The sequence below is a fragment of the Choristoneura fumiferana genome, chromosome 20 (assembly GCF_025370935.1).
Source record: "Choristoneura fumiferana chromosome 20, NRCan_CFum_1, whole genome shotgun sequence".
Lineage (NCBI taxonomy): Eukaryota > Metazoa > Arthropoda > Insecta > Lepidoptera > Tortricidae > Choristoneura > Choristoneura fumiferana.
Window position 1 is genome coordinate 5545624 of NC_133491.1, and position 21790 is coordinate 5567413.

The 21790-nt window shown below is 38.1% G+C and overlaps 1 protein-coding gene across 3 annotated transcripts in view; it reads left to right on the forward strand.

Moving 5' to 3' along the window:
• The window catches only part of LOC141439049 (apyrase-like), a 53365-nt gene that overhangs the window by 18693 nt on the left and 12882 nt on the right, over positions 1-21790 (forward strand). The window contains exons 10-11 of one of the 3 annotated variants that reach the window (XM_074103165.1): positions 1843-2009; positions 2893-3196. The exons of 1 other annotated variant lie outside the window; for it this stretch is intronic. In XM_074103165.1, the coding sequence (XP_073959266.1) occupies positions 1843-2009; positions 2893-3033 (308 nt within the window). In that variant the 3' untranslated portion in view covers positions 3034-3196. Of the gene's footprint in view, positions 1-1842; positions 2010-2892; positions 3197-21790 lie in introns of those variants that run through there. One more of the 3 variants, XM_074103163.1, reaches the window with a different exon arrangement.

Genomic DNA, 21790 nt, shown 5'->3' on the forward strand with positions numbered 1-21790 from the left:
GTGAGGTAGATGACTATAGGCCAACTCCTGTGCTGACTCGTACTGAGACACCGACTTCAACCAACTTACCTTAATAACTTATACCTCAATAAAAAAGGTTTATTATTTTTTGCTTTTCAACTGAAAAGCAAAAAAACTTTTTCGGCAGTTTTTTTTAAAGTTTTTATTTAAACTTTTTTCCCACCGTTGGGTTTTTTTTCAAATTTATATAGTACCAACTTCAAGGTTTACTCTATCCAATAATAAAAGAATTATCAAAGTCGGACTGCTCTTTAAAAAGTTATGCCTGGTCATTGCATTACAATCTGAGGATAGGTTTTTTTTTCAAATTTAAGTGGGACCACCCTCGGGAGCGCTCGGGGATACGCTTTCCAATAAAAAAGAATTATCAAAATCGGACTACTCTGTAAAAAGTTATGCGTGGCCAAACATAAAAAATATATATATGTATACGCGTCGCCTTGAAAACCTCCTCGGTTTTTTTTTTTTCGTCGGTTAACAAGCTAAATACTTAGTGATTTAACTGATTAAGGTAAGACCTCCTATGGCCACCCGCAATATCAAAAGATTGCATTTAACTACCAAAACACATAATAAGATCATTACATTTTCTATATACTTGTGTTTCTCCCGTTTATTTAATACTGCGCCTTATACCTGTTTAATATTCAGGCTGATCATTTTACATGAAATTTGCATGAAATTGTTTTCCTAATACCGTACCTAAAATTGAACCACATGGAAATCCAATAAAACTCTTCAGGGACAGATAATATACAAGGATTCACTTTCAGAAACAGAGTTATTAATTTCAAGCTACTGATAATTAGGTCTTTCTGACACGCATTTTGACAAACTCATTCTAATAAATAACGTTCTTCTGTGAGCATGGGTAAAAAAAATAATTACCTAATCTTAATGACTTGGTAACAGTGTTAATGACAGCGAAGTACCTAAGTAAAATTGATGCCTGGGCCTATCTAGGTACCTATAACAGTAAGAAAAAGTCTAGAATAAAAAGTCTCGATTAACTGACTCATCAATGCCCCGTTTAAACTTAGGGTTTAGGGACTCGAGTAGCTGAAATTCTGCATTGGTTTTCCTATTATTTTTTTTTGGCATGAATCCTACGGAATAAGGAATTCTACAATGGAGGCAATACCGCGGCCAGACTTTAGTTAAAATTAAAATAACCTTACCATAAAATTTTCATTTTTAATACAACTTTTTTTGCTGACTGTACTTTTTGTTGACTGTACTTGCATTGTCACCCAAACTACATTTGCATGCCAAATTTCAAGTCGGTGCTATTAACCGTTGAAGAGTTCCGTCCTTTATTGTATTGTCACGCGATTTAAATAAGTATTCCAAATTTCAAGTCAATCTGACTACTGGAAGTTGATCAAATTTAACTTGCAAGATTTGACTACAGACAGACAGACAGACAGACAGACAGGCAGGCAGACAAGGGGACAGGTGAAACTAAATAAAAGCTTGTAAAAAAACAATAATCGTTGATATCGATATTATTAGTGAGTAACTTTTTCTATTTAGTTTTTGAATTAACATGAGTTGGATCTAATTTTTTCCATGCGCCTCTGTCATTGCAATCGAATCGAATATGGCGAAGATATACAGATATTTTGTTGTAAATTTCAAAATTAAATTTTGCGTGACAATTCTGGGTGCAGTTTGATATTTAATAAAAACCCCTTCGATGAGTCTTTTGAAGTTGAAGAAGACACTTTCGATTTTAATTACTCTTTGTTCGGTAGCTTTAGTGAATGGCAGTCGAATGAATATCTAGAATAAACAACAACTTATTACATAATCCTTTTACAGGCATGAAAACCGTATTTGACGGGTCCCGGCCCAAAGGCAGCCGAGTAATAAGCGTTTCTGTGCGCTGTATAGACTGTAGCGTACCTAGATACAAGTCATTAGTACCTGAAAAGTATTATAGAGTAATCACTACTGACTTTATAGGCGCAGGTGGTGGAAATTATACGGTGAGAATCGCTTCGTGTATCGATAAAAAATGTTTGTAGCTTTTATGAGCTTGTGCTATGGTTTTAGCTATCTAATTTACGTTATGGGCTGGTTTCTAAGTTAACTAAAGAGTCGGACTCGCGCACCGAGGGTTCCGTACACATTTATAGGTATGTAAATGTAAACGGGAATCGTGTCTTGAAGATATTTCTCGCTTTTTCCGAGTGATTTGAAACATCCAGTGTATGCAGAGCCCTACTCTTAAGCAAAATGTACGCAGCGTGGGGTCAGATTATATTGATCATCGATATTTACAGACAGACATAAAAAAATCAAGATTTTTGGGTTGTGTAAGTTGTGTTGTAATAACTACCTTCATACCAAATTTCAAGATTCTGAGTTCACGGGAAGTACCCTGTAGGTTTTGATTCTCTTGCGAGTTTCGAAAATTTGCAGCATAAACGGCTACATCTTTTGATTGCGTTGGTTAAGAAGTTTAATATTTTTACAGGTCCAAGGAACAGTAGATCTCAGTATTTGATATAAATTTCAGGTTGATACCTCCACGCGTTCCCGAGAAAAAGGGTCTTGACAGACAGACAGACAGACGGACAAAAAGTGATCCTATAAGGGTTCCGTTTTTTTCCTTTTGAGGTACGGAACCCTAAAAACGAATAATAGGTATGCGTTATTGCAAATTTCGCGCAATGTTACTGTTATGTTAGTAGTCGATTTCAATCATCTCGGAAGATCTTTTTCAAACGACGACGATACACGGTAGCGTCCACCGTACTCGCAAACTTTTTTTTGTAATTCTCAAAATATCTTACGGGAGCTGGGGAAATCGCGCCACTGTTTTTAAGTTGTGTTTGATTCAACTTAACAGTTTTTTCTTGTTTTCAGATGATTTCGGATAACCGATTTGACGTGGAAGTAATTGGTGTAGATTATGACTTGCTGATGCAGTATATTAGACACCAAACGCCCGTGTTTGTGGACGAAAGCGGCCGCATACAGATATCTAATCCGTGCCTAGAGGATTAGCACTATGTATGTAATCATCATCATCATTATCATTATCACTTGAAAGACGGCCACTGCTGGACACAAGCGTCCCCGAAAGAATTCCACAGTGAATGGACTCCCACAACAGTCACTAGGTCAATTGTCACTATGATATTAATTAATTAAATTGATTGCTGTAAAACTGTGTTTTATATATCTTCAATCCCGCTGTTGGGCACAGATCTCTCAGAAATATTATCCTGTATTATATTTCTTACGTCTTTTTTTTTGTCTTTTTGACCTGGGTTCGATTCCCAGCGCTGGTATTTCTGGTTTTTCTGTACATCCATGTCTCAGTTTGTATTTTCGATCTGTTTTACGGGATGACCGTAAAAGTAACAAATTTGGAGTTGACATAAAAAATACAAAAAATAATCCAAATAACCAATCATAACGAGATCATTCTAGGGGACCATCGCCATCGATTTGGGTATTCTAAATCGATGTAGGTGACGCACGACCGTCGCTGCGTGCGGAAAGTGCAGGCGGAGATGGATAGCAGCAAAACAGTGTCAAAATTGCTGTGCTTACGAAAAAGCTTGGAACAAATTTAACGACGTTTCGCTTTAATGCTCCCTAGAACGCTCGCTAGAATGCTGGCTAAAAGTTTCATGTTTATTTTGTGAGCTTGTATACCTGTAATGTAATGTATTCCTGTAATGTACTAATGTAACATTCGCTAGAATGCTCATTACAAGTGAATGCTCAATTGAATCAGGACAAGACCATCTACTTTTATTAGTACTCTGAGCTTTGTAACTAAAACCCTTGCTTATAAACTTATTTCAAGATTGAAGAACTTGCGTAGTTATCGGTCTATCGCGACATCAGAGTTAACTCTGGTAAGTTGGAAAGTTGCGAACATTTATCATTCTCTTATCGAGAGGAAACACGGGAGAAATCGGCACGTTGGAGGGTAAAAAGTGTGATAACAGGCTGTATTTCGGTAAAATACTTTAGGGATCGCAATTTGTGTTGCTTGTAGGCATTATGAAATCGGGATATTTTTTCAGATTTTGTCTGGGCAAGTTTCACAACATAGACTTAGTGAGAATTAGTGTGTTAGTATTAGTGAATACTCTCTAATTCTATTCTATTCTATGTGTTCTTTAACGACAATATAAATAAATAAACTATAGATTCGAGCGTTACGTTGTGGAGGTTCGTTTTATCTTACGGTCTAAGATCCCAAGTAAGATCGACCGATCGAAATTATATTTTACTAGCTGTTGCCCGCGGCTTCACCCCCTTTCCAGTCTTTTTTTTAATTTTGTTACGCTCAAACCTTGTGCTTACAATAACGCACACAACAAAAAAAAAATTAATTCGGTGCCGTCATTCGGAAGTTATGTATACATACATTTCGGCAAATCATTTTTATTTATATAGAAGAAGATAGAAGATAGATAGCATAGTGCTCCGAATCTCTGAACCGATCATTGACATTCAGTGTTTAAAATTAAAATTGACCAAAAAACACTTCAGAAGACAATAATCTTTATTTACTTTAACAGCTATTCAAAGTCAAAGTCAAAATATCTTTATTCAATTTAGGCTATAACAAGCACTTATGAATGTCAAAAAAAATCTACCACCGGTTCGGTAAAACCTCTGTTGAGAAGAATCCGGCAAGAAATTCAACGAGGTAGGTATATATTTTTTTAACAGATTTACAATATTATTAAATGATATCATACATAATATGTATACATCACAAGTATTTAACACAACTTTATTTTTAACACAGTAGGTTCGCTATTTAAAGAGATCGCTAATGCAGATCGGAATTATTTCCAAATATCCCTGTCCATGATATAATCATTAACTTTATAATACGCCTTAGATATAATGTCTTCTTGACAATAGATCTGAAATTTGTATCCGTTTCATTTATAATAGGTATTTTTTGAATTTTATTATAAAAACGTATGCAATTTCCCAGAAACGACTTTTTGGTTTTAGCCAGTCTGTAAGATGGAACTTTAAGCTTCCCTGTGTTTCTAGTAGCCTTTGGCTTATCGACGTTAGTGGAAAAATCAAGTATGTTCTTCCTTACAAACATGATTATTTAAAAAACGTTTATTTATTTATTTACCTGCATATACGATTCTATTAGCAACTGATCTCTCAAAATTTATCAGATTTGCCCACCGTCTTCGGCAAAAACATGTTTATCCAAGCACAAGCGAATTAAGTTATATTGTCAATTTTCTGTACGTTACTTAAACGTTCAGGAAATTGCGTGTTGTGGAGCAAAAGGCGTCTCGATATTACGTTTACCTAAACTCGAACAGGCGTGATCTGAAACTTCGGAAAAAAAACCTCCGGATCTCCGATCTTGGCGAAAATTTAAACGATCGGGGAAATAATATCAAGCAAGTCACTAAGTATATATTTATTTTGATACAAAATGGAGGGTCTATTTGCTAGCTTACAATTGAATTATATCTATTTCTAAGTTAACTTAATCTATTTAACATAGTTCTTTTTTATTAACTTCCGCTTAACTACTTCTACATGATTATAGGTTTTTACCATTTATCTTAAATCTACACTTCGCTTTGCAGACAGTGGCGAGCAGTGGCGAGCAGTGGCGAGCAATGGCGAGCCACGGCGAGGGTCGCCAGCTCGCAACTGTGGCGAGCAGTGGCGAGCAATGGCGAGCAACGGCGAGCCCCGGAGGGATCGCAAGAGCCCACCACCGCGAAGATTTCAAGGTCTTAGGGTCGTTACTATTACTTTAAAGGATTTTATCTATTTATTTATTTATTCAAGAAGCTTATATCTAGAAATTGACTCAATCAACAGTGGCGAGCCACGCCGTGGGTCCCCAGGCCCCCCAGAGCCACTCCGGCCTTACGCCCGCCACCCGCTCCACTATAGCTTTTGGGGGAACTTTCTCTACAGGGCAGTACGGCAATGGTCGATCCGCCCTGAAGTGTCCATATGAAGTCATAATTCTCTCTCGTTCGTGCGGGTCCAACCCCTTGTGAACCTTAAGGTGGCGGGTGATATGGCCCGCTACCGTGTGATAACCACAGAATGTACAGTGGACACCGCTGTGAATTGTTGCAGGTCGACTCCCCCGGCCCGCCCTGACCACCGGGGTTTCCACCGAGGGGACAAACCGGCGGCCGCCCCTTCCACCCCGGCCCGACTCTCCCCCCACCGGTTCACCCAGATAAGGAGTCCCCATCCGCCTAAGATACCTCTTCTCTTCAATCCGGGGAGGAGCCCAGCTCTTGTCCGACTCATTCCCCCCCGGAATAAGGGTCTCTCGTTCCCATTGAGGCGTTTCCCGGGCTTCTCCCTGAGCCATGCCGCACGGACTGCACAAGTGTCTCCTTCTCCCTGCCACCCCCCCACCTCCGTCGGGTTTCTTTGTCCAGACCGTTGGGAGCTCCCACCGAGCCGACGATTTCTCTCTATAAGCTTTGTGATAGTGGCTTGCTGGCTCTCCGACACTTTCACCAACGTCCCGAGTGTCTCCTCGTATCCCTTTAGTTCTTCCCTCATCTTCTTACAGTCGGGTCTCTCACATTCCATTATGATAGTAATTTGCGAACACTGTTCTATCAGCAGGCAGAAGTTTACTTCCTTGAACACGGCTCCTCTAGATGGTTAGCACAGCCGCGGTACGATGACGTGAGCAGCAGCGACCCACAGCGGGCCACGGCAAGGCGCGGCGAGCAGTGGCGACCCACGCGGTAAGGTGCGGCGAGCAATGGCGAGCTCAATCAGCTCGCGGGGAGTTGTGGCGAGGAGTGGCGAGCCACCGGCGAGGTGCGGGTGTGGCGAGCGATGGCGAGCTCAATCGGCCCGCGGCGAGATGTGGCGAGCCAACTGGCAAGCACAAACAACCTGCGGCGAGAAGTGGCGAGCAATGGCGAGCCGACCTCCTCAATAACAGCACCAGCACACGTCCTCTCCCTCACAGTACCAACGTCAGTCTATTTGCGGCTACCTATGGCTACCAGTGACGAGGGGCACGGTGGTGCAATTCCTGTCTCTCAAGTAAGGCCTGTAGTCTGGAACCGTTTGGTGTAACCGGCAACATGAAGCTATCATGTACTGTTTTTGAGTACAGGTATGTGGTGACTTATACTCAAAACTGGAATTCAAGACCAAAAAATCTACGACAGATATGTCACTGTTAAATCTCTCAATGTCACTTCTGTCACTGTCAAATAAACTTTTCAGGTTTCGCCAACCTTTTTTAACAGTGATCACAAAATTCTATATTGCTCTCGTGTCTGACATTTTTTAATGCGCAAGTTGTCTCCGCGTGGTTTCTGGAATTTTGCTTTCAAGTTGCAAAAACTACAATCACCGTACAAGTTACAACGTGAAGAAGAAGAATATATTTATATTTAATTTAACTGATATTATGATTGGTTTTTGGAGTCTTTTTATATTTTTTATTTCAACTCCAAATTTGTTACTTTTACGGGTATCCCGTGAAACCATATCGAAAATACAAACAGACGTGGATGCATAGAAAAACCAGAAAAAGAGACCAGCGCTAGGAATCGAACCCAGGTCCTCAGCAATCCGTGCTGCGTGCTATAACCCCTACACCACCGCTGGATAGGAATCTAGACACGAATTTTTCCTATGCATACATATCTCAGGTTACTTATTTCTACTACGCTACTTAAGCAGCAGCACTAGCGACATCTATGTTCCGCTCTCATCGAGAGACGTCACACTCTTTCGGAACACCGCTCACCCAGACAAGAGATTTCGCTACTAAGCAATCAAATTATCAATTTAGACTCCAAAAAACCAATCATAATTTGTAGCTAGTAGCTAGTAGTAGGCTATGTCGAGAATACACAAGCAGCAAGTTTGTATAGGTTAAAAATTTTGCTACCTGTGAATGTCGAGGATCAGTCGAGTAATAGAGGCAAACAAAGTACTGTAAATTGCAATCAATAGTTTAAAAGATGGTAAAAAAAAATTAATGCTCGTATAAAGCACAGTAAATGCACTAATAGTCAATATAAACCCAGTTAAATAAAACTGTTGTTAAATAAACTTAGAGTCACAGACTCTTGTCCTTAGGTGCCCTTTATGTCCCTAAGCTAGTTCTTAATATCTATTAATAATTGTCAATTTATTTATACTATGTAGTGTAGGTCCTATAACAAGCTTAAGTACACGTAAATCAGTTATAAATATAGCAATAAGAGTCAAAGGCGTTTTATAATGTAGAGTTATCTTCTACAGTGATCTAGCGAAATCTAACTTAATAAATGGGCGTTATGCCGAATTGCCGATGCACAAGTTGTGTTTCATGTTGAATTGTCTTAGTTAAGTAACTCAAGTTCTAAAACTTAAGTTTTCTTGTGGTCGCAGTCGCTGATGACTCGATGCAGGTCATGTAGTCGTGGCGCCTCGTGACCTGTCACGGCGAGGAGCAGCGGTGGGTGATGGAGTGTTACCAGCAGCAACAGGTTCGGCTAGCAGCTAGCAACCCCCTCGGCAAGGTATGCTGTCTAGTGGCGACCGTGGCGACCGTGGCGAGCCGCGGCGAGCTCCCGCGAACTTTGGCTTTGAATCGTTGATAGGTTTAATTGTCACGTTAATTCACTTCTCACTCTTTCAAACTATCACTTTCACAGCTATAAGTACGATTTCTCAAAAAGGTAAACACTCGCAGCGATAGTGACGCGAACCCAGGTGGCGAGCGGCAGTGGCGAGCACTGGCGACCCACAGCGAGTGGTGAGCACTGGCGTCCCACGGCTAGCGGCGAGATGTGGCGAGCCTCGGCGAGATGTGGCGATCCTCGGCGAGATGTGGCGCGCCGTGGCGACCCGCGGCGAGTGGCGAGATGTGGCGAGCCTCGGCGAGATGTGGCGCGCCGTGGCGACGCGCGGCGAGTGGCGAGATGTGGCGAGCCTCGGCGAGATGTGGCGCGCCGTGGCGACGCGCGGCGAGTGGCGAGATGTGGCGAGCCTCGGCGAGATGTGGCGCGCCGTGGCGACCCGCGGCGAGTGGCGAGATGTGGCGAGCCTCGGCGAGATGTGGCGCGCCGTGGCGACGCGCGGCGAGTGGCGAGATGTGGCGAGCCTCGGCGAGATGTGGCGCGTATTTTGCCAGAGCAATGGCGACCTCGCGATTCACGAATGTTTGCATTAGAATATAAAGGGCCAAAGGCAGCTCCTTGCTTTTATTTACTTAATATTTAATTATCTTTTAAGCAGTAGGTAACAGTTAGGTTAGAATTAATTAACTGAATTTGATAATGTTGAGTGTTCTTTTTAGTTAATAAAAATCAAAAATAACACGGCGTATTTATTATTACAATTTTATTTGTATGTATGAAACAACCGGAGGCTTATTTTTCTCATCATAAAGAAGTCTTTTTTCGCTAGCACAATGAAGGGAGAGACAACATCAAACCCAATTTGGACTGCCTAAAACAAGATTCAGTAAACAACAGAGGACTAGGTACTAGATTTTCATTTTACACCATCCCTTATAATAAAAATATAATGAGTCTTCGTGTGCGTTGAAAATGATGTTGTAAGATTTATATTCCTAATATCAGTCAGTATCGTGCCCTGCCACAGCGTAGAACAGAGTGACACAATGCAGGAATAAAGGTTAATTATATTAATGAAAAATGTTTACTGTCTATTCTAATTGTTCCCACTCTACTCCACGACTCTATGGAAGCGTATCCGTTGGCTTTTTTATAAACTGTTGGAAGCTTTTGATTTTATAGCTACTTTATTTTATATAACCTCGTTCTACTTTAGACATGTTACGTATACCAAACAATTTACTGATCATTTTCAAGTAAGAACATTGCATAATTATAATACAGTAAAAGTAAGCGCTATTGCGGTTTTCCAATTTTTATTTAATGGGCGTTAAAAAAAAGTGTAGTCTTTATTTTTTCTAATTTTGGAAAAATATGTATATAATAAAAATATGGTTCCGGCGAATTCATAAATAATATTTTAATATTTAGTATAATAATAATAATATTATAATAGCATAGAATCTGTCTGGTTTCTCTAGACACAGACATTAGACAATTTTAAGTTAACTTAAATATTATTTTCCAGTGGGTAATTAATCTAAAATAGACGTCTACAACCCTAAGCGTCCTTGCCGGAGGAGGCAGTTAAGTATCCTAAAGCACACGGCGGCCACGACGTACAAAATACGCGTTCTTGAATCTACATAAGCATGACGACGTCTGTACACGCGTCAATGTGTGCGTAAGATACACAGGGCTGACTACCGCAAAATCCTAGTACTATAAGTACTACCAATGACATTAAAAGGTACTTATATATAGGTATGGCTTAGATATGTGCAAATAAATGTAATCGTTGATCTTACCTATTTATTTAAACCTACTTAAAATGTGTCTGTCTGTGTATTTAAGCATTATTATTTTCAATTACAATAGATATACAGGGTTATTTGTAATTCACTGGCATCCTTTTAACCCTGAACTCCTGCCACTTAAACAAATGTTTTTTGTTTTACGACTTTTTAAAATGAAGCCGTAATAACGGTAGTCCAACTTTTGGAACTACACTGTGATAACGGTAATGGGACTTTTGGGATGAAAATATTAGTGCCACTTGTCCCATGGGACTACTGACACGTAATCGTCTCAGTAGTCCCATGATGGGACTACTCAATGGGACTAGTGGGATAGACGGCATTTGTTTGAGTGGTGGGAGTTTGGGGTTGAGGGGATGCTAGTGAACTACAAATAACCCTGTATATATATATACGACTACAAACTTAAACGAATTAGTCGGTAGATAGTTATTTCATGCATTAATCGCGATAATTTCAGAAATCATTATTTATTTACAAAAGGAAGTAGGTAAGGTACCGTTACCATTTCACAAAATTATTGCTCCCGAACTTAGTGCCGTGCGGCAGACAATACATACATCGCGTTGCGCACCCGACTGCTCTCCTGCGGTTTTCCTGCAATCTGCGCTTGAGGGGTGGGGTAACTCGAATCGGTGCGGGGCGGTGCGTTGCCATTCTGTACTTTAGTACTATTATTATTCTGTGCCTAAAGGTTCGGAGTGGACCTACTTGTCCTCTTTTATCATGGCACAATCGATTCCGATAGTTTAAAAAAATGTCCCCAAACAAAATTACAGTTTTGCGATGTTTTTTTCATACACTCAGAATGGGCCTGACAAAATTGGCTCATAAAATTTTGTATTAAAAAAGGGGTCATTTTTTTAATCGATTGTACTCTTGATTCTGAGTAGGAAAAACCATATTTTTTACAATTTTTCGAAAAAAAAAGAAAGGGTGCACTTTTTTTGAAAACGCCCTAATATTACTACTCCCTAAGGTCTCAAACTACGTCCATACCAAATTTAGTTTAAATCAGATCAGTGCTTTAAGCGTGAATAGGTAATAGACAGACCGAAGACAAGTAGACAGACAGAGTTGTTTTTCGTATTTATATTTTCGGTTGGTTGATTGGATTCCCTGGTGGCTCAATTGAAAGAACATTTCTGGCGTGTACCTAAAGTCACAGAAGGTGCGAGTTGAAATCTTGTCTGAGGATCAATTTTTTTTTTACCTGGCTTGCTTATTAATTAATTTACCTCCATAATGTAGTTCACTAGTTGAAATAGACCTCTGCAAAGTAACACCTGAATCGATCAATCACTTCGGTTGGTTTTTCTGTATTGTCATCCCTTATTCTATCTCACAGGGAAACTCCAAACATAGGTAAATCCTTTCCTTCTTTCTCTGATTGATTAAGAGCCTAAGCCTATATAAGGTCCATAGTAAGCGACTATTTCCAAGCGTTTCCAACCCCAGTGACTTATCTTTCTATTATTTCTTCCACATAGCCGTAAGCACATCATTCGTATTCATCTGGAGCCTTCTTCAAACAGCCGGCCTTATATTTATAGGGTAACCATGTTAGATAAAAAACGGTTATAAAGTTAAATAGGTTTCTAGATTGGGAATTTATTTTGGACGACACGTGGTTGTAACAACTCTTGAGTTAGACCTTAACCTTTCGTATGTCTAGACACAGATACCTATTTGGCAAAGGCTATCTTTATCGATTTTTATTTCAATCTGTGAAATTGGTATTATTGGTTAAAAGAGAACTTAAAATAGAAGGAGAAAGAGAATTGAATGCAGTTTTGTTTCATATTCAAAATACCATAAACGGGACTTATCATGCTAAAACACACGAGTAATATTTACCTCGACGTTTTAACCACATGGCCACTGCATGGTCACGAGTATACTGAAGTGTAGGGTTTCAAGTCTGCCTAGCAGCGCGAGTCCCTCGAACTACCCGCACTTGATCACTAAAAGTACCGGCACTCGTGTAGTTTTGTTTCACTTCTAACATACGAGGGGTAATATTTAACTCAACTTTGCTTGCGTCAAATTTTTTAATAAGTACACTTGATATTATTTCGCATTAGCTTATCAGAAAATGTTATTACATAATACAAAAACAAGGTACAAAAATACTATGCAAATAACTACAAAGAACTAACCACAATCTTTTCTACCAACTATGCTATAATTTCATCATAACCGCACTAAATACCCAGCACAAAGCGGGACTTTTCTGCTCTAGAGCAGAACAAATGTATGAAAATCCTTTATTGCGTTGTTTTAGATGTTTTTTTAATTGTACGACCAAAGAGGCAACACAAGTTTTTTTGCTATAAAATTAGCCTGCATAGTGTAAAAAAATCTAGTGTTAGATTGATCAACCTGACGGTCTTATGAAATTTGACAGATTGCGTACAAAAAATTGTTGCTACCAATCCTACCAAAAATAGTAAGTAGCAGTATATTTAAAAAAAAACTTTGTGTTTGGTTGGCTAACCTGGCGCCCATCCAAAATTTGACAGATCGCGGGTAAAAATATCTGCTATATGTATATACTAACTCTGCCAAAAAAAAGTAAGAAATTAAAAAAAAAGCACATTGGCGGGAACCTTGCGAATTTTCCGTGAGAGTGCGAAAGTAAACTTATATACAAAAATAGAATCATCGAGTGCTAGTGACATTTCTTTGCTATTAATTGTTTAGCATGAGTTTTTTTTTATATATTTCGTGCTTTTTAAAGCCTTCGCTGACGCTTGGGCTCCGAATCTGCACTCGGTGCAGTAATAAATAACTTTCTGATTTGTGCAACAATCTACTATTATGATAGTTAAAACGGTCATTCGCGTCAGGTCCGTCATGAGTCATACGCAATAACCATGCCTCTCAAAGCTACAAATAAAATGAATAAGGTAAGTACTAACTAGTAAACATTTTAGGACACCCCAACTACGTAGGATCTAATGTCTTAAACTTTCGTGATTTTCACTCATAGTCAAAAATGTCAAAATACCACGCACAGGACTTATCACGCTAACGCACACGAGTAATATTTAGGCACTTGTCCCACCGCCGACGATGAGCGAGAAGCGAGTAGATCGAGTAACTAGAAAAGAGTGGGCGAGCAGCGAGAAGCGAGTGTAGTTTTGTCGCTCGGCTGTAAGCGAGTGTTCGCGTGCGATGGGCGATTACTCGCTCCACTCGACTCGCTCGTGCGGGGCGGCCGCCAAGCTGACATCGCTGAGCGAGTATCTATAGCTCAGCGAGTTTTATAGCTCTTGTTGCTGCGACAAAATATGTAAGATCGAGTTCTCGCCGACAGTGTGAACAGCCAGCGATCAACTATTAATATATGTGTCTCTTTTACTCACACAGGATCTTATATCTTTTGTTCGTTTCTTGAGCGAGAAAATAGTCGATAGCCAATCGTTTCCTCGCTGGCGGTGAGACAAGTGCCTTACCTCGACTTTTCGGCACGGCAAAATGGCCGTGGTCACGAGTAGACTGAAGTGCGGGGTGTCAAGTCTGCCTTGCAGCGCGAGTCCTTCGAACTACCCGCACTTGATCACAAAGAGTACCGGCACTCGTATCACGAACTACCCGCACTTGGTAATTTTTATTTGTAACCCCATCAATATTAGTCGAGTGTGTTAGCGTGATAAGTCCTGTGCGGATATTTTGAGTACGTAGGATCTCTTTATTAAGCAACGGGCGTTTATCGACTTCAACTTTATCATCGACTTTTTTGACGGCAGCAAAGTGTATCTTCCTTCTGTTCAACCAGTTTGTAGGCCGCACCTCCACCTGAAATGTGCGAGGAAATGTTGCGCTTCATTTACCTACCTATTCTCGCACAGCACCACTCGGCAGCTCGGGTGGAAAAACCTGAGCGGAGCGAGGCGGAGTAAATGAAAGAGTTTCTATTAAATTAGTTCATGATAAAGCAGCGTTTCCACCAATAATGTGCGAGAATGTGTTGCGAGTGATGTGTTTTTCATTAACCAATAGAAACGCTTCATTTACACATTTTCACACAGCACACCTCTGGTGAAAACAGCTGAGCGAAGCGAGGCGAGGTAAATGAAGCGTATTATGGGTTAATGAAAAACATACTCCTCGCAACACATAATTTGGCACATCTCTCTCAAAAGCAGTTTCAAAACGGTGGTTGTAGTAAAGTGATTGTTGCATACCTAAATAAAACTATACAAACATAAAGACAATACAAAAGAGACATTACAAATCCTACATCTACATCTTACATGGGGGTTTTCTCGACCCTCGAAAATAAACAATTCTCATCTTCAAACAAAATAAAACTTGTGCTCAACATTGGCACGTATTTAGAATAAATAATTATTTGAACATCTCACCGTTTAATGAAAGCACGTCCACGTAAAAAGAACAAAGTATATCAAAAGACTCTTCCGGATTGCGTAACGTATAGTACAAGAGCAATTCGTCTTGCCATGTATCTCACGTTACTTATGGAATAAGTATTTGGGATACATGTGTAGTTATCTGGGGTACATAATTTAGCGCTACGAGTTAGCAAATAGAAGTGAATCGAAGTGAAAGTCAAATTACAGAATTGGCTCCAGGGTCTATCTTACCATGATACAGAAAAGTTGTTTGTAAAGATAACTTGAGTGTATGGGCAACAATATTCAATATTTACTTAAAATCACAATGACATATCTACCTCAACTATTACAGTTAGATTGTAAGTATCCCAACGTTCATCCCATTGAAACCTATCACTACTGAACCAAAATTCTTGTCACCGAGGGATGACGTCCTATCATTATTTTTGTCATATATTTCATTTTTACTACTGCTTAATGTGCTGTTACATTGTCCAAGAACATGTTTGTTTAAGACATTAATTTCGGACGAACTCAAGCCCCTAAGGCACAGGTTTAAACCTAGTTTAGGGGTCGCAAGCTCGACCACTTACTTAAGACCCTTTTGTACAAACTTAAGTTTATGTTACTTGTAACACTTCTTTTTGAGTACAATAAACATTATTATTATTATTATTATTATAATATGTAAGTTTCTGCAATGACTATAACTCACTATGAAAGCTTATATGCACAAGGAAAAAAAAATAACACTCGTCCGACCCGTCTTGATTATCTTGACGACAAACGTCAACTCCGGAAACTCAACCCAAGCTTTCCTACGATTATACCTACAACGCAAGTGGGCTACTTTACTATAGATCTTGCAACCGAACTTTCCAAATCAAGTTTGGATTTGCTGATCTCTAGCGTCCATGCAACAGCCCAGACTAACTCGTCTTGACAGTGTGTTGCCGTCGATAATACATCTGAGAGCACATTATCATCATCATCATCGTTGTAAGCGTTTGTTGAGGCACCAAAGCACGGCATCTGGCAATGACAAAATGACAGCACTGAATACATTCAGAAAGCACGTCAAAATTAAAACGTTCATCAATTGGCCTGGTACTGGTAATACTAGCCCTTAGTACTAGCCACAGCAAAATACCTGGTACGAATATCAGTATATCGGTACATAGATACTAGGTAAATTTGAGGCCCACGAATCAGCAGAGGCAAATAGCCGTGGGCGCGTGTCAGCCATCGGGAAGGGTTGCGCACGATAGTGTGATGCCGGCTTAACTACTCGTTTTTGATTGAGCAGGGTTTTAGTAGACATTTTATTTGAGTGGAAATATCGTGATGATTTTTATCAATTCATTTTTTATTCATACCTACTAATAATGTTATAAATGCGAACATTTGTGAGTATGCTACTCCTGCTCGCTAAAACGGCTGTACAAATTTAGATAGAATTTGGTATATAGATAACTGGAAGTCTGGAATAATAATATATACTTAAGCAACTTTTTACCCCGATATTCCCACGGATCAGGCTAAAATCTCGAAATCTCACCCGCTGGGTATAGTCATGAAATTTGGCACTGTTTAGTTTAGTTTAGTTTAGTTTATTTATTCATTCAATATATCATTACATTATAATTACATAAATGTCAGTTATAAGAATTTGTATTGAAATCGTCAAAGGTAATATGATTAGTAATAATTATAAAAAATAAAATTCTAAGCATGTCATGTGAATGTAAACAATTAAAATTAGACTGGTTCTCCTCAAGGGATCGTCAGACTGAAAACACATTGAAATGTATATAAAGAATAAATGTCAAGGATATGTAAAGATTAATACATTAGGCAATAATTGAGTAACAATTTAAATGTCAATGTAAAAACAATAAAATAAAAACAAGAAATAATAATAACAATTTAAACAATAAAATTAAAATGTCAGATTCATAAATTCATTTACGGAATAAAACGCTTTTTCCGACAAAGGTCTTTTAGTCGACGGCTAAACGTTTCATCGTTCTTTTCGCTTTTTAGGTGTGAGGGTAAGTGTTCATAGTATTTGGGCCCTATAACGCGCGGGTTTTTTCCCGCTAATGCCATTCTATGAGGGACTGCCCGTAAGCGACCCGTGCTGCGAGTGGTCTTACCAGCTACGCCCATTCGACTGAAGTTAGATATGTTTGTGCGCGTATACATAATAACTTGAAACAAATACAACGAAGATAGGGTCATGATACCAAGTTCTGTGAAAACTTTTTTGCACGACTGCCTTTGGTTGATACCGGCAATAACTTTATAATGCAACATCAATAAAGGCCACGGTATTCTATTAGTAGGTACTTATAAAAGATTACGCTTGTGTAGAGATTAGACTTATTATTTATTAGAGACGAACTGCAACCCAACTGCAAAGTAACTACAACTGGCGACTACCCATTTCAATTGCAGCTAGCGTGCAGTTTGCAAAACAGAAATGAATCTGTAAACATTTGCGATCATTAACTTTGATGGTTTACTTTCTAAACGCAAAAACCTTTCCTGCTGTGCCGCAAAAAACCATCCGCTTTTGGCACATTCACGTGTGACACTGAAATATTTTGCGCCGTGACCCTCGTCAAGATCCGCCGGATTTCGCGCTTTGGTTCGGCCATGGGATAAGCTCAGTTCAGGTCATTTTAATAGCTGTTGATAGGTTTTAATAGGCGCAGGTTTATTTAATTGCTAGGTTAAAGGGGCCGTAAGCTTTATTTAAAAGATTGGTTTGTGTTAAGTTTGTAAGGGAACGCGTTGATTTTTTAATTTGATGAGTGGTAGTCATATAGGAATTGGCTAATAACATAAACTTGTCTTTCGAAATACCTACTTATTTTTTGTCATTTTAGTTATAAGAAATATTATAATAATAATAATAATAATAAATAATAAATTCATTTATTTCGGGCAACTTGGCCCATACAATAAATACCTAATGACCGAGATTTGCTCCACCTTAAACTAAAAACACATGTTTTCCTAGAGATTAGAGTAATTGAATTGCCCCCAAAATTCCCCATATAAGTAGAAAACTTCATTTAAATATTGAAATATGTGTGTAGGGGTATGGCACGCAGCACGGAATGCTGAGGACCTGGGTTCGATTCCGAGCGCTGATCTCTTTTTCTGGTTTTCTTTGCATCCATGTCTCAGTTTGTATTTTCGATATGCTTTTAGTAAAAGTAACAAATTTGGAGTTGAAATAAAAAATACAAAAAGACTGCAAATAACCAATCATAAATATACGTTTGCATTTGGAATTTAATTTGCTAGCAAATATTTTCTTAAATAATACTTGTGATGTAGGTAGTAAATGAAATAACATTGTAGAGGTGGATCTGTTTTGTAAAAAATACTCCTTATAGATTTTCTTGCCGGATTTATCTCAACTGATGTTTTTTCGGATCAGAAGAGGCTTGCCTAACACACATGGAATAACAATCGTTTTCACCATTTCTTTCTGTCATACGGTGTAAGACGAGCGCAGGAGATGAATGTGATTGCGAACGTCAGCGCGTTAGACAATACGGGCTCTGTTCTAGATATCTGTCATTTTTAATTGCTTTTTTTAGATTAAATTAAAGATAATTTGACTTCGTGGCGCTGTGCCATTTATTTGATTAACTTTAACTCGTACCATCAGCCAAATAGGTATATGTGCTCTACCTTAAAGATGATAATCGTTTCCATGTCATAAAACAATAATGCCAATAGACGTGTCTGTCAACTTGAAAGTTTAACTTTAGCGATATATTCATTTAAGAGTAATTCGTTTAAAAAATGATAGACCACTTATTTGGCTGATGGTACACACACTCACACATTAACATGAACGCATCCATTCTCTAGCAGCACATCCCTCTTTTCCCATCCCGCTACCATTGTGCACCGAATTTCGAACGAAGAGAAACAAAACACTCGAGACGACGCTTTATTTTTACAAACGCTAAATAAACTTACAAAATATTATAAAAGAAACTCTGGAATAACTAAGTCTGTGCAGTGAAGTGATGATGAACATTTTTTTGCCTTATACTCCTATGTCGTGGAAAATTCAATTGGTGGAGAAAGCAGCTTTCCGGTGTTCGAGGTATGTCCTGCCCCTCCACTTTGACTTTTAATTTTCCATAAGCTATAAGCTTAGATGAATGATTGGTCTCGCGCGCTCGCTCGACTAGATACCCGCCGGCGTACTTGTCAAATGCGGCAACAAATAGTACGCCGAAATCGGCGTACCTGAGCCCGAGGCGACTCAGTCGCGTTGCAAACTGTGCGTAATGTGCATGTCCCGAATTTTTGTTAAATTTTGGTCATAAACCGAAGTAAAATGCTAGTTTTCGCAATGAAACTGTTTAAAAATAATACTACAAGAAATAAGAAGGACACTGGGATCACATACCATCAGTAAATATCGTATAATTTCGAAATTACAAAATAAAATAACATGAACCCTAAACGCCATTCTGTGTTGCCGCGTACACAAGAATCAAATTCCCTGTGGTTGAGATTTTAATAAATTGAATTTTATTGTTATCATCATTAAATGATGATAAATTTTAATAACTTATTTTATTTAAGTATCTAACGTAATTATTATATATACATAACCTAGTTCTATATTATTTAATGTTTATCTTTGTGATATTATACACTGAAGGTGTATAAATTGTTACCCGACACTATTTAATTAAGGGGTGAATGTGTCTTAAAATTAAAAATGTTTTTCGTCTTCCCAGTCAAAAGCCCGATCAGCTGATTTACTTAGGTATTACGGGAAACGAAAAAAATTTTTTTTTCGTATTTCTACCCATTTTCTTGAAATGTTAACTTTTTACCCGACTGCCCGAAGGAGGGTTATGTTTTTCAAGCGTATGTAAGTATGTATGTATGCATGTACCTATGTATGTATATTTTGTAAACAATTATTTTTATTTTAGTTTTAATTAACCTGTAAATTATATTAGGTTTCACTATAGGTGCAACGTGTTAAGAACGCAAAACTTCTTAGTTGGTGACTCAGTCCATGAATTTTCAGTAATAATTTGTAAATATTGAATGTCCTTAAATATATATATTTTTTAATTAAAAGTGAGGCCTGATCATTGATATACCTACATCATACCTACCATTTTTTAAAGAAGAAACCTACGCCTAACCTATACACAAACATATTAATACATTCACTCTTAATTACTTCTTAATTTCTAAGTATTTCCCAAGATACATTTTGTAACCAGTAACTTAATAGACCACAGAATAATTTATTTTCCCAATAATTCGGGTAACAGTGGAGCAGCTGGCAACACAATTCGTCACGCACACTAGCATCCTTGCAAATTGTCTTACACCGTTCTTACGCACACTACAATATTGAGTTGCCGCATTCACGAACGTTTTGTTTTTAGTTACCGCGGTATCTAGTCGAGCGAGCGCGCGAGACCAATCATTCATCTAAGGCTATAAGTACCTAAGCTTCGAAAAAAAATGGCGATTTCTTTATTTAGACTTTCATCGGCGTAATAATGATCATTCGTTATACGACAGAAGTACCAAATTGTAATTGAGAAAAATATTTCAAACGGTCATTAGTAGATAAAAAAACCATCCGCATTTCGACTTCCCTGCGATTGCAATGTGTACCGTCCACAATCAATCCCGTTTGAAAAAGTTTTTTCTCTTTAACTTTGAATGAAGGAAAATGAATGAATGTTTGAGAACGGGTGATTTTGTGATTGTTTCTTTATCTGCTTGATTGAGTTATAAAATTCCATTCGGACGGAGGGTAACAATTTCTGGAATTCTTTGTGTCCGATTTTTTGGAACCTTTTTAATTTGTACTTCTGCAAAGTTGGATTTGGTGACTGATGAGAAAGGGAATTTTGTGTTTTTACTGAACTTTAACTTAAAAAGCATAATACTATAAAAAGTACAATAAAAATAATAAATGGATAACGTAACAAGTCATAGGCATCTTCAAATAAAAGATGATTACACTACACACTATTGGAAAGTAGGAAAACGTATTTTCTTCTTTATGTATTACATACCTACAGTATCCTACATTATCTTCCTTTGTCCCAGTTGTAGTGCCTCGGAGGCTTGTTATAATAAGTATCTACTGGTAATCTGGCTGCATATGAACTTCCTTTTCCTAAGAGAAATAACAGTTTGTTATAACTAATTAGGATTTTCTAAACAAAACAATTTCGACGTGATTCATATTTTTTTAAATTAATTATTTAAACCATGAAACTACCAGTTCGGAACAGAAAGGCTTTATTATTATTATTATTTGAACCATTTTGGATGATGACCTCATAGTTTAGTCTAGTTCTACCACAACAATGCAAATGTATGTGTGCGTAATTGTTGAGCACCCTTATTTATTTATTTTATGTGGTAAACTGTCAAGAATGACACTTACTGTCTCTGTCATAATCATGTCAAACTGCAGGTCCAAATCGAATTCACGCGTAAATTGTGAAGAATTCTAATCTTCATAGAAACAAGTATATAGTTAGTAAGTTAACTTAATTTTTAGAGTAGGTACCCTTCTTGTGTAATATGCATTATATACCTACCTAATTGTTGTCAATAAACGCATTTTCTTTATTTCTTTAAGTACAATTTGGAACGTCTGCGTCATAGTTTTCAAAGTTAAATGAAAAATATTGCTTACTTTTATGTATGTACTTTATTCATTGTAGGTATTATATTAAAATTAAATAACTACAGGTAGCGACTTCAAAATTATTTGTTCGAAATGGCTTTAGATTTACTATACATTGTAACAAATAGACAACCGCAATAATAATAATTATAAGAAGTACTAACAACTTACAGTAGACATTTTAATTCAAAATAATAACGAAACCAACAAATTATAAAATCTGAAACAGTTCCTTTATCTTAACAGTTAAAATCAAAATATATCCTACAAACGTAACTAAGTCATAATAAAGGAAAC